Source organism: Triticum dicoccoides, chromosome 4A (assembly GCF_002162155.2).
Source record: "Triticum dicoccoides isolate Atlit2015 ecotype Zavitan chromosome 4A, WEW_v2.0, whole genome shotgun sequence".
Classification (NCBI taxonomy): Eukaryota; Viridiplantae; Streptophyta; class Magnoliopsida; order Poales; family Poaceae; genus Triticum; species Triticum dicoccoides.
Window position 1 is genome coordinate 573,362,340 of NC_041386.1, and position 13,905 is coordinate 573,376,244.

The 13,905-nt window shown below is 46.6% G+C and overlaps 1 protein-coding gene across 1 annotated transcript; it reads right to left on the reverse strand.

Moving 5' to 3' along the window:
• Positions 1-650: 650 nt before the first annotated feature.
• Positions 651-4,874, reverse strand: LOC119286857 (glutamate decarboxylase 1-like). The gene is made up of 6 exons (XM_037566323.1): positions 4,589-4,874; positions 4,277-4,481; positions 2,385-2,585; positions 2,073-2,287; positions 1,645-1,951; positions 651-1,375 (listed from the first exon to the last, which is right to left on the reverse strand). The coding sequence occupies exons 1-6, from the start codon at positions 4,678-4,680 to the stop codon at positions 908-910; spliced, it is 1,488 nt and encodes a 495-aa protein (XP_037422220.1). The 5' UTR covers positions 4,681-4,874; the 3' UTR covers positions 651-907.
• Between the last annotated feature and the right edge of the window lie 9,031 nt (positions 4,875-13,905).

Consider the following 13,905-nt stretch of genomic DNA (forward strand, 5'->3'; position numbering starts at 1 on the left):
CAATTAGCTAATATAGGTGCTACTAAAATTCCGGTTTTTGGAACCTTTTCTGCCTAGCTTTTTTGGTTTGGTGAACCTTCTAGAAGGTTCTGGTTTTAAAAAAAATTCTCTTTGTTGTTTTGTTATTTTCTTCATGAATTTTTCCTTTGTTTTTTCGTTTGTTCTTTTAAAAAAATTGTCATATTTCAAATATTGCTCAGAATTATAAAAGAAAAAATTTAGAAAATTTAAAATACCTAGAAATTTCGAAAATTGTTTAGAATTATAAATATTCTTTGCTTTTAGAAAATGATCAGAGTTTCAAAAAATGCTCTTATTTTAAAAAAAATAAAAGTTTTAAAAATATTTGTGTTTTCAGGAAATGTTCAAAATACACAGGAAGCATCCATAGGGCTCTCCTCTTAGGGTGCCACTGCGATGTTCTGAGCACAATCGGTAAATGCAAGGTAGAAACTGAATTTCCGGTTTATACCGAAAGTCCACCCTGAGATCGTCGCCTCGTACCGCATACTGGTACATGTCACCGTTACTACCACCGTACCGTGTCTGTGAAGGTTAACTGCTCCATCATATCATGGCATTCAACCAGAATCATGGTTCAGAGTGCCCCTAAAAAAGCATCATGGTCCAGAGTTACGACAACGAACCTATGCAGAAACAACGATTTTGATCGAATATCAGGCACCCAAATAAAGACATGATTGCTGCTAGGTACAAATATGCAAGTACAGTACTGTTGTTCAACACATACATGACATAAGTATTACTCGATCGATCTATTGGAGCCAGAACTATTAGTTCCGTCCTCTAAAAAATCATCACGGGCAAGAGAAGTAGCAGCTTAAATTAGGAAATACAACCATAAATATCGAGCGGCAGAGCATGGTGAGAGGCGCATCGCCACCGCTCAGCAGACGCCCTGGGTCTTCTTCCTGGCGGCGACGGCCCTCTTCCAGACGGACACCACCTCGCGCTGCCTGGCCAGGTCCTTCTCGCTCACAGTGTCGCCGTTGGGGTGCTGCAGGGCGGGTCCGCTGCTGCGTGACGGGAGCGCGTCGAGCTCGTGGAGCACCTTCTCGATGTCGATGACGAGGCGCTCGGCGAAGGTGCGGCTGAAGTCCTCGCGGATGACGACGCGGAGCACGGTGACGTGCTGCGCGTCGGGGGGCATGGTGTAGGCGGGCACGATCCAGCCGAAGCGGCGCAGGAACTCGGAGATCTCGAACTCGTCGTGTCGGCTGCTGTCCTTGAGGGAGAAGGCCACTAGCGGGACGCCCTGGTCCTTGGACACGATGTTGAACCGCCCCGTGCGCTCCAGCCCCTCCTTGAGCACCATCGCGTTCTCCTGGCAGTTGTCCATGATGTTCCTGTACCCCTGCATTATTATACCAAATACAGTTAGCACAACAATGATGTTAGGGTGTGTCTAGGTCTCAGTCGATTGAGAGTTTCTCAAGTTTCGATCAAGTGAGATGACATGTAAGAAAGAAAGAAACAAAATAAAAAGAAAATTTTGCATGGATTTCAATGTAATATCTTATGAATATAGCATCAATTAATACATAGCCAAATCTCAGTCAACTAAAATTTAGCAAGAATACTGTTATAAGTGAGAAAAAATCGGACAAAATCGACGAGCTGTACCTCAAAACCAAGGCGGATCAGCTGGTAGTACTGTGCGATAACCTGGCTGGAACCCTTGGAGAAGTTGAGGGTGAAGGTGGGCTGGTCGGCGCCGAGGTAGTTGATGTGGAAGATGAGCTCGTCCGGCAGGTCCTCCTTGCTCCTCCAGATGCACCACCCGATCCCGGCGTACACGAGGCCGTACTTGTGCCCGCTGACGTTGATGCTCTTCACCAGGGGCAGCCGGAAGTCCCACTCCAGCTCAGGGTACAGGAACGGCGCGATGAAGCCGCCGCTCGCCGCGTCCACGTGGATCGGCGTGTCCCAGCTGCACGTTCAACCCCAAAACACCATTACAACATTTTCTGCAGACCTCCATCTAGATGAGTGATATATACAGTGGGAGCTCGGTGGAAGGGTCAAGGATGCTTAGTGAATTCATGCATTACCCTGTCTCCTCGTTCTTCTTGACGAGGAGGTCGTTGAGCATCTTGACGTCCTCGAACTCCCCGTTGAGGGTGGAGCCGAGGATGGCGGCGACGCAGATGGTGTTCTCGTCGACCATCTCAACGGCCTTCTCGGGGTCCATCACGTAGTACCCCTCGCTCAGCTTCACTTCCTTGAGCTCCACCTCGAAGTAGCGCGCGAACTTCTCCCAGCAAACCTGCATCCATTTTACGGTTTTTACCCCATCGAATCAGTCCAGTTAAAAAGTTGACAGTGTAAGCGTTAATGAAGGAAACTGTGATGTGCTTAATTACTTGGACGTTTGCGCCGGTGACGATGTTGGGCTTGTCGCAGGGCTTGCCGGCGGCCTCCATCTTGTTCTGCCACCTCCTCTTGAAGGCCAGCCCGGCGAGCATGATGGCCTCCGAAGAGCCGACGGTGCCCACCCCCACGGCTGTCTCCGTCTCCCCAAGAGGAGCATTGAACAGATGCGCGATCATGTTCACACATCGGTTCTGCAAAACAAAAGTTTAAAAAAGACATGTTATGATCGATCAACTAACATTGCCATATCTACACCTGATTTATCCCGAAAAGAAAACAAATAACCCCTCCGATCATCACACAGGCGTATGAGCGACGATTAATATGGATCAGAGGAAATAGTAAAGTTTCCTCCATCAACATGGTATATCTAGTTTTGGCGTTTCTACATGTACTCCCTGCTTAGCAATTGGCGTCTACTAGCTGATTGTTCTTTGGTACTCCCTTCCGAATCTGAAAGAAGCACGTTATGTGAGGAGAGCTTACGGGATCTTGTTCGCCGCTAAAGTTTGAAGCGTGTGAAGACTGAACTTGCTTTTATTGATTATACTGACATGGTTATGCGCTGATTTTTCTAGCTTACAGTGGTACGTAACAGAAAAATAGAAAATAGTGTATGGGATCATTTGGATGGGTGACTTGAGACGCCTAGCCAAAAAGTTAGCGTTGACCGAGCCATGGGTTATGGGTACCGGTATAGATGGATACGAACTACTATTTGCAAGACGCCGACAGAGAAATCATCCATGAATTATTTGGCAGGCGTACAGGGTTTTGCGTGGCTAGCAGCGGCAGCATCCAAACATCTTGGTTCTCGCATGCATGTGGATTGCTTACTCTATACTGTAAGCGTGCTTCAGTTTTATAATGTTCTACTCCGCAATTTTCTTCTTCTCCTTGTAGCGAAATCTCTGACGATTTCTTCTATTAATAGGAACCGAGGGTCCACCCTTGCATTTAAAAGAAAAATCCTTCGCTCCTTGATTTTGCCGGCGAGTCTAGCAGTATAGCAGGCCTGCTTACATGATTAGACCACTGCAGCTCGTAGTAATAGTGCGGCGCTGTGCCGAAAGGGCGCAATCAGATCGAATCATCACTCATTTGCTTTAGCCTTAGAAGTCGGTAAACATTTCCGGTTTACATCTCCTCCAGGCCTAACCTCCTCCACACGGCCACGAGCGCCTAGCTCGGCGGCCTACCAGTACAGCGATAGCACCGAGAAATCGAAATCTCGGGCTGCCTGGGTTTGCGAGTAGAACTCTTCTCCTTGTCCCTCTCGATCGATCGTTGGGCGGCTCGACAAGACGACAGACAACCAGGAACCAGAGCTATCGCCGTGTGCGTGTGTATGTGAACGTGGTTTGCTCGATCGCCTTCCTTGGAGCGTCTCGTTTTCCTATTGTTGCGTCGCGGGTTGGAGGACAGGGACGGGGGCCAGATGCCTTGTTCTGCACAGATGTACACCACGCACGTTCTGCTCCCCGTTTGTTCTCTAGTGCACTACTCAGGTTCATGCACCAAGAGGATATATAGACGGATGGACAGGGACGCGCCGTTGAGGAGATTTTCGAACGGAGGGAGTACATAGGAATAAAAATCCGGAAACAGTGGGCTCGTAGTACATATAATAATCGTCGCTCGAGCGAGTAGAGGCAAGATACGAACGCGCATCGACCATTTTTTTATCACCATTCCTGGTGGCGGTGCATAGTTTTCAAACTTCTATGCCGGATCAGTGGATGAGCCCAAATGGAGCAGTGGAAGCCCACCGGAAGAAGGAAGGGATCCCGATGGATTGCAAATCAAGGGGACTCGGTCAGAGCAGGTTCGCAAAACCGGGGACCGAAGTAACGCCAAGGTAAGTAGTAAATGGTATGCATACCTGGAGCTCGGTGGTGACGGGGTACTCGTCCATGTCGACGTAGTTCTTGTTGATGGAGTCCATCATGAGCTTGTTGCACTCGGGCTCCATCCACGTGGTGACGAAGGACGCCAGGTTCAGCCGCGGGTTCCCGTCCAGCATCAGCTCGTCGTTGATGATCTGGTACGCCGCCTCCTTCGGGATCGAGTTCTCCGGCATCCGGAACCTGCCCGTCCATCCATCCATCCATCAGTTCAACGAACGACGAAGCCAAATCTAGCATCCAATCATCCATGATCGATCCATCCATGGACGTAGGAGGGAGGGACGTACCTGGGCAGGGAGGCGCGGACGTAGCGGGAGGCGAAGGTGGAGTGCACCGAGTCATCGGACGACCCTGCCGACGCGGCGTGGGAGAGCACCATCCTGATCGCTCGCTCGCCGGCGGGGACGACGGCCGATCCGATCGGGGGACGGCGGTGGTGGTGGTGCTAGAGCTGCCGCTGGTTTGTGCTTGATCAACGCGGGGTCGGGGCCAAGCCGTTACCAAGGAAAGCGGGAGCGTTTCCTATTGTATAGTGGATGGCGTGCGCCGTGCTGGCCGGGGGACAAAAATGGCGGAATGTTTATAATCGAGCCGAGGGGACGGGTGAAGGCGAAGATATTTCACTTTCTTTTAGACGAAGGGAAGGGGAAGCTCCCGTTCAAAAAAAAAAACATGTACATGTGACCGTTCAAAAAAACACATGTATTTTTTTTACATGTGACGCAGGTGTGCACGTACCGTGCTCCTGTTCGCCACTGGACTTCGTCGTCTAGTTACCGTGGATTCATGGTTTGACGAAGATGTTTCTGTTCCCGTTCCGTCCGGTCACGCTCTTTTCGACACTTGGAGGATTGATGTTGTCTCTTCGGGCCTGCGCGCTCCGGTGTCTGGTATTTGTCCTCCGAAGGTGGAGGTGAAGCTCCCTCTCTGCCGGGCTGGCAAAAGCGGTTGGTCACGAGGCCAGGAAGACTGGTCCTTGTGAACAACGTGATTCGTGCTAGGCCTACGCATCACCAGCTGATCGCAGATGCTCTTAAGTGGGCTTTGAATCGGGTGAACAATGTCTGTCGTGCTTTCTTTTGGGTTGGATCTAGTCACATACATAAAAGTAAATGCTTAGTTGCTTGGCTGAGAGTTTGCCGTCCCTAACAGCTCGGAGGGCTTGGAATACTGGACGTCAATAGCTGAAGCGAACAGATTGCGCTGGGAATGGCTGAAGCGAACAGACCAGGGAAGGCCATGGCAGGGTCTCACGAGGCCAGGAATACTAGACCTCAATAGGCAGGGGCTAGCACTCTGATCCTATCCTTATGAGCATTTTTAAAAGACTCGACCGAAGATTGATGAACTCACCACAAATGTCCCGTTATCAACAAGAACTTTGCTTCCTACTGAAAGAGTATTCCGTATTTATGAAACACCAAAGTGTGTTGCTCTCCTAACCATACTAGTAATTGTGTGCGTGCACGCACGTTGATACTAAACAAAATTCACAAGAGATCTCCGTCTCAGATGACCTTGGTACGAGTGGACGGAGCCTACAAAGCTTTGGGTTGGCATGGGCTACCCTTTGTGATGAGGAAGACCTCAACCTCTTCTATGCTTCAACCACTGTTACCACTAGGAATGGTGCGAAGACGCCATTTTGGGATGCACCTTGGATAAATAACCGTAAACCCAAGGACATTGTCCCGCTAATTTTTTAGGCTTCTTCAAGAAAGAATTGGAAGATCAAGGATGCACTTCTTGACAACGCTTGGGTTTCTAAGGTCAAGTTGACGGCCAACTTCACCTAGGAGCACATCGGACAATTTGTGACCTTGTGGACGACCATCCATGATTTCCACCTTGATGCACATGCCGATGATGAAATTGTTTGGAAGCACACAAGTGATGGTCAACATTCTGTGGCCTCCGCTTATAAGGCCCAATTCATGGGAACATTCTACTCTCCCTTGGAACATGCAATGTGGAAATATTGGGGCCCCTGAAGGTCAAGTTCTTCGCTTGGTTGGCCACTCAAGACAGACTTTGGACGGCAGATAGACTCGCCAAGAGAGGATTGCCAAACTGTGGGCTTTGTCCTCTTTGCAAGCGGGAGCAAGAATCTGGAATGCATCTTTTCTTCAATTGTTGCTTCACCAAGCGCATCTGGAACTTGGTTAGCAATTGGCTTGACCCGGAGAACATAAACACCGATGATTGGCAACTTGAGACCTCCGTCAAGGAGTGGTGGACCAAGTGGTCAGACTCCTCCAACGCGAACTGGAAGGCCATGGCATCCCTGACCATGCTTGTCTGTTGGACCGTCTGTAACGAAAGAAATGCACGGGTCTTCCGCAACAAGAGTGTTCCGCCAAAGATCCTTCTTAACTTCATCAAAGAGGAGGCTCGCCTTTGGGTGACCACGGGTGCAAAATAATTGGGTCACATATTACCGGGAGAGTAATTTCTTTTGTGTGTGAGTGTTGTGACAAACTCCCTATTCCTCTCTTAATGAAAATATGAGGGAAATCTTTTGCCTCCATTTCAATAAAAATATTCGAGAAAATATTAATTGTATTGCCCATTAATATTATGCAATATATAAATTGCATGTTAATATTAGGCAGAATGTAATTACTTGATTAATGCTGACATTGATATCAGGCATGATATTAATTAGTGGATCATGCTAAATGTGTTCAGTGCTAAACATATTTAACAGTAAACACTGCATCAATGTATACGTTGGATAAATGTTGTTGAATGGGTGAGATTTATTGAATCTCCGCAACTCGCTCTGTTTATATTGGTATAGATATAGACTTGCTAATAGCACGTGCATTGTAACAGTCAATGCCAATCACGTCTGCCAAAAATCTTACATCCATCATATTGTATATTTTGATAAGAGTTGATTTGATAAGATTATGTGCAGAGAAAGAGAAGGAAAGTTTTGATTTATTTAAGGTTTTTCTAAGATTTGATTTGATTGTGTGTGAGACTATGAGTAAGGGAAGGCAAGGGTAGTTCTGATTTAGTTGAGATTTTGGTAAAATTTGATTTGATTGGGTTAATGTAGGACATGGAGAAGGTGAGGTCGAGGGGAGGGGGGTTGAAAGCACAAACATACATCCCCAACTCCGCTTTAACAGTAGAGACAAACCACTGGACCACACGATTCGTTTAGAGAGGCGGCTGGCGACCAGAAAAACCTAGCTTCCACCAATCTTTCCTACCTCTCATCGCCGAGCAAAACCCGCAAGCCACCGACACTAATGCGAGATCCTGTCAAGGGCGGCCCTCTATGGAGGCTTGGATGGCGGCTGTAAGATGAGGAAGAGATTTGTGTTCGAGGAATATGCGCCAGGCGGTGCTCGACAATGACATTGGTGAAGCTGGCAGTGACCAGAGGGATGCAATGTAGTGATCTTCAATAGCGGCCTGGCCTGGCTAGGTCACCAAAGAAGAGGTCGTTGGTGCACGGTCCTGGACAGCGGTGAGCTCGTAATCATAACGGACCTATCGTGCAACTGCATGGATGATTTTTTCCAGATTTTTGTTAGGGAGTCTTTGTGATTGGTTTAGGGCGTCGAGGCGATGACTCTATCTAAGTGTATGAATAATTTTCTCCCTGCCTTTCCCCATGTCGTTGGTGTGCTTATCACCTACGAAGGGCGTGCAAAGTCATGTCTCCCCCATATCTTTTGGGATCCGCTCGGTCTGAGGTTTTTGGTGGATCTGTCTAGATTTGACGATGTTTGTGATCTTCGGAGTTTCTACAGGACCTTACGAACATTCTCCAGGGCGGAGATTTGCTTCGTAGATTGTGGTTGTCAGCGCCTCCAGTCTTCATTGTTGACTTCTCAACCATTGTTTCTATAAGCTCCTGGGTATATAAAAGTTTGCTCAGCCGAGATGGAGGCATAGAGACAACATCAAGGTATGTTCACCGTGCGCCGTGAATGGATGCATGCGGAAGAAGACTTTGGTAATCCCAATGATTTTAGGGCATCTCCAACACCGAACCTCAAACCATCCTCAAACATCCAGACTACACCGTCCGGATGTATTCCAATGTGATCCTGTATGGGTCAGCATGCCGATCCGAACGCGCTTTTCCTACAATCCGGAGACAAATGAGGGGGACTTTGCGGGCGTCCGGACCGCTGTTACACCCGCTCTGGACTACCCTGGCCCATTGAAAACCCTCATCCCTCACCCATGTGAGTTCCCACCTAGCGCCAGTTACCCGCATTCATGATATTGTAGATAGGCCGCTCCACACTGACGCCGGCCCAGAGCAGACATGACCTTTCATTGGCGCCGACATTGAAGCGGCACGGCGGCCGAGAGCGCCGCCTGTGTCGCGTCCCTAGTGTCTGCACCTCTTCAATGGCAGAGTGACATTTACTGTACTGAATGGGATGAATATCTACCACGCCCGTTCAATGCCCGTCCATCCGTATGCTGCCATTAAGCACGCTCGCCAGCCAAGGAACCAATGCTGACGCCGCGCATTGATGCACCCGGACGCTTGGCCTCACCGAAATCTCCTATTTAAAAGCGGCCACACCCGGCTAAATGCTACCTCATTTAGCACTGTGTTGGTTTTCCCCGAAGAGAAAGGGATGATGCAGCAAAGTAGCGTAAGTATTTCCCTCAGTTTTTGAGAACCAAGGTATCAATCCAGTAGGAGGCTACGCGCGAGTCCCTCGTACCTGCACAAAACAAATAAATCCTCGCAACCAACACAAATAGGGGTTGTCAATCCCTATAGGGCCACTTACGAGAGTGAGATATGATAGATATGATAAGATAATATTTTTGGTATTTTTATGATAAAGATGCAAAGTAAAATAAAAGCAAAGTAAATAACTAAGTAGTAGGAGATTGATATGATAAAGATAGACCCGGGGGCCATAGGTTTCACTAGTGGCTTCTCTCGAGAGCATAAGTATTCTACGGAGGGTGAACAAATTACTGTTGAGCAATTGACAAAATTGAGCATAGTTATGAGAATATCTAGGTATGATCATGTATATAGGCATCACGTCCGAGACAAGTAGATCGACTCCTGCCTGCATCTACTACAATTACTCCACTCATCGACCGCTATCCAGCATGCATCTAGAGTATTAAGTTAAAAATAGAGTAACGCCTTAAGCAAGATGACATGATGTAGAGGGATAGACTCATGTAATATGAAGAAAACCCCATCTTGTTATCCTCGATGGCAACAATACAATATGTGCCTTGCTGCCCTTACTGTCACCGGGAAAGGACATCGCAAGATTGAACCCAAAGCTAAGCACTTCTCCATTGCAAGAAAGATCAATCTAGTAGGCCAAACCAAACTGATAATTCAAAGAGACTTGCAAAAATAACCAATCATACATAAAAGAATTCAGAGAAGATTCAAATATTATTCATAGATAGACTTGATCATAAACCCACAATTCATCGTTCTCAACAAACACACCACAAAAAGAAGATTACATCGAATAGATCTCCATAAGAGAGGGGGAGAACATTGTATTGAGATCCAAAAAGAGAGAAGAAGCCATCTAGCTACTAACTATGGACCCGTAGGTCTGAAGTAAACTACTCACACTTCATCGAAGAGGCTATGGTGTTGATGTAGAAGCCCTCCGTGATCGATGCCCCCTCCGGCGGAGCTCCGGAACAGGCCCCAAGATGGGATCTCGTGGATACAGAAAGTTACGGCGGTGGAATTAGGGTTTTGGCTCCTCTTCTGATTGTTTGGGGGTACGTGGGTATATATAGGAGGAAGAAGTACGTCGGTGGAGCAACATGGGCCCCACGAGGGTGGAGGGCGCACCTGGGGGGGGGGGGTAGGCGCGCCCCCTACCTCGTGGGCTCCTATTAGCTGGCTTGACGTAGGTTCCAAGTCTCCTGAGTTGTATTCAGTGAGAAAATCACGTTCCCGAAGGTTTCCTTCCATTTGGACTCCGTTTGACATTCTTTTTCTTCGAAACCCTAAAACAGGCAAAAAACAGCAATTCTGGGCTGGGCCTCCGGTTAATAGGTTAGTCCCAAAAATAATATAAAAGTGGGTAATAAAGCCCAATAATGTCCAAAACAGTAGATAATATAGCATGGAGCAATCAAAAATTATAGATACGTTGGAGACATATCACTAACTCCACACCACAACACTTCTGCTCCACATGCTCCTCCCTTGCAGCGAATCCACCATGACCGCAAGCTCAAGCGTGATGTGGGAGAGCATGTCATCAAAGTAGAAGCATGAGGTGGTCACCCTTGCAGCCGTCTGGCAGACCCGCCGTGCCTGCAGGATCGAGCACGACATGCAAGCCAGCTCGCCCGAGGTCTCCGATGACGACACGACACCAGACCCCGCGCCTGTGCATGCCGGCCTAACCATGGAGCAGGTGTGGGGGCACTACGACACCGCCATGGCAAAGGAGGAGGAGCCTGTCCCGTCTCCTATGTCGGTGTTCCGGCAGGCACAGGCGCACTACGATGCCGCGCTGATAACCCACAAGTATAGGGGATCGCAACAGTTTTCGAGGGTAAAGTATTCAACCCAAATTTTATTGATTCGACACAAGGGGAGCCAAAGAATATTCTTAAGTATTAGCAGCTGAGTTGTCAATTCAACCACACCTGGAAACTTAGTATCTGCAGCAAAGTATTTAGTAGCAAAGTAATATGATAGTAGTGGTAATGGGAGCAAAAGTAATGTTTTTGGCATTTTGTAGTGATGATAGCAATAGCAACGGAAAAGTAAATAAGTGAAGAACAATATATGGAAAGCTCGTAGGCAATGGATCGGTGATGAAGAATTATGCCGGATGCGATTCATCATGTAACAATCATAACATAGGGTGACACAGAACTAGCTCCAGTTCATAAATGTAATGTAGGCATGTATTCCGAATATACTCATACGTGCTAATGGAAAAGAACTTGCATGACATATTTTGTCCTACCCTCCCGTGGCAGTGGGGTCCTAACGGAAACTAAGGGATATTAAGGGCTCCTTTTAATAAAGTACCGAACCAAATCATTAACACATAGCGAATACATGAACTCCTCAAACTACAGTCATCACCGGTAAGTATCCCGATTATTGTCACTTCGGGGTTAACGGATCATAACATATAATAGGTGACTATAGACTTGCAAGATAGGATCAAGAACTCTCATATATTGATGAAAACATAATAGGTTCAGATCTGAAATCATGGCACTCGGGCCCTAGTGACAAGCATTAAGCATAGCAAAGTCATAGCAACATCAATCTCAGAACATAGTGGATACTAGGGATCAAACCCTAACAAAACTAACTCGATTACATGATAGATCTCATCCAACCAATCACCGTCCAGCAAGCCTACGATGGAATTACTCACGCACGATGGTGAGCATCATGAAATTGGTGATGGAGGATGGTTGATGATGACGATGGCGACGGATTCCCCTCTCCGGAGCCCGAACGGACCCCAGATCTGCCCTCCCGAGAGGTTTTAGGGCTTGGCGGCGGCTCCGTATCGTAAAACGCAATGAATCCTTCTCTCTGATTTTTTTTCTCCCCGAAAGCAAATATATAGAGTTGGAGTTGAGGTTGGAGGAGCTCCAGGGGGGCACGCGGTAGAGGGGTGCGCCCTAGGGGGGCAGGCGCGCCCCCACCCTCGTGGACAGTTGGTGGGCCCCCTGGTCTTCATCTTTTGCAAGGATTTTTAATTATTTCCGAATAGATGTTCCATGAAGTTTTAGGTCATTCCGAGAACTTTTGTTTCTGCACATAAATGACACCATAGCAATTCGGCTGAAAACAGTGTCAGTCCGGGTTAGTTCCATTCAAATCATGCAAGTTAGGGTCCAAAACAAGGGAAAGGGTGTTTGGAAAAGTAGATACGACGGAGACGTATCAACTCCCCCAATCTTAAACCTTTGCTTGTCCTCAAGCAATTCAGTTGATAAACTAAAAGTGATAAAGAAAAACTTTTACAAACTCTGTTTGCTGTTGTTGTTGTAAATATGTAAAGCCAGCATTCAAGTTTTCAACAAAGATTATGACTAATCACATTCACAATAACGCTTAGGTCACAAATTACTCATATCAATGGCATAATCAACTAGCGAGCAATAATAATAAATCTCGGCTGACAACACTTTCTCAAAACAATCATAATATGATATAACAAGATGGTATCTCGCTAGCCCTTTCTGAGACCGCAAAACATAAATGCAGATCACCTTTAAAGATCAAGGACTGACTAGACATTGTAATTCATGGTAAAAGAGATCCAGTCAAGTCATACTCAATGTAAACTAACAGTAATGAATGCAAATGACGGCGGTGCTCTCCAACTGGTGCTTTTTAATAAGAAGATGATGACTCAACATGAAAGTAAATAGATAGGCCCTTCACAGAGGGAAGCAGGGATTTGTATAGGTGCCAGAGCTCGGTTTTGAAATAGAGATGAATAATATTTTGAGCGGTATACTTTCATTGTCAACATAACAACCAAGAGATGGTAATATCTTCCATGCTACAAACATTATAGGCGGTTTCCAACCAGAATGGTAAAGTTTATACTTCCCCTCCATCAACAAGCATCAATCCATGGCTTGCTCAAAACAACGAGTGCCTCCAACTAACAAGAGTCCCAGGGGGAGTTTTGTTTGCAATTATTTTGGTTTGATTTGCATAAAGCATGGGACTGGGCATCCCGGTGACCAGCCACTTTCTCGTGAGTGAGGAGCGGAGTCCACTCCTCTTGAGAATAATCCGCCTAACATGGAAGATACAGACAGTCCTAGTTGATACATGAGCTATTCGAGCATACAAAACAGGATATTTATTTGAAGGTTTAGAGTTTGGCACATACAAATGTACTTGGAACGGCAGGTAGATACCGTATATAGGTAGGTATGGCGGACTCATATGAAATAACTTTGGGGTTTATGGGGTTGGATGCACAAGCAGTATTCCCGCTTAGTACAGGTGAAGGCCAGCAAAAGACTGGGAAGCGACCAGCTAGAGAGCGACAACAGTCATGAACATGCATTAAAATTAATCAACACCGAATGCAAGCATGAGTAGGATATAATCCACCATAACATAAATATCATGAAGGCTATGTTGATTTTGTTTCAACTACATGCGTGAACATGCGCCAAGTCCAGTCACTTAAATCATTCAGAGGAGGATACCACCCTACCATACCACATCACAACCATTTTAATAGCATGTTGGCACGCAAGGTAAACCATTATAAGCTCCTAGCTAATCAAGCATGGCACAAGAAACTATGATCTCTAGTTCTCATTGCAAACATGTTTATTCATAATAGGCTGAATCAGGAACGACGAACTAATCATATTTACAAAAACAAGAGAGGTCGAGTTCATACCAGCTTTTCTCATCTCAGTCAGTCCATCATATATCGTCATAATTGCCTTTCACTTGCACGACCGAATAGTGTCAATAATAATAGTGCACGTGCATTGGACTAAGCTGGAATCTGCAAGTATTCAATAAACAGAAGAAGACAAGGCAATATGGGCTCTTTTGTCAGATCAATAATAATGCATATAAGAGCTACTTCAACAATTTAATTATGGTCTT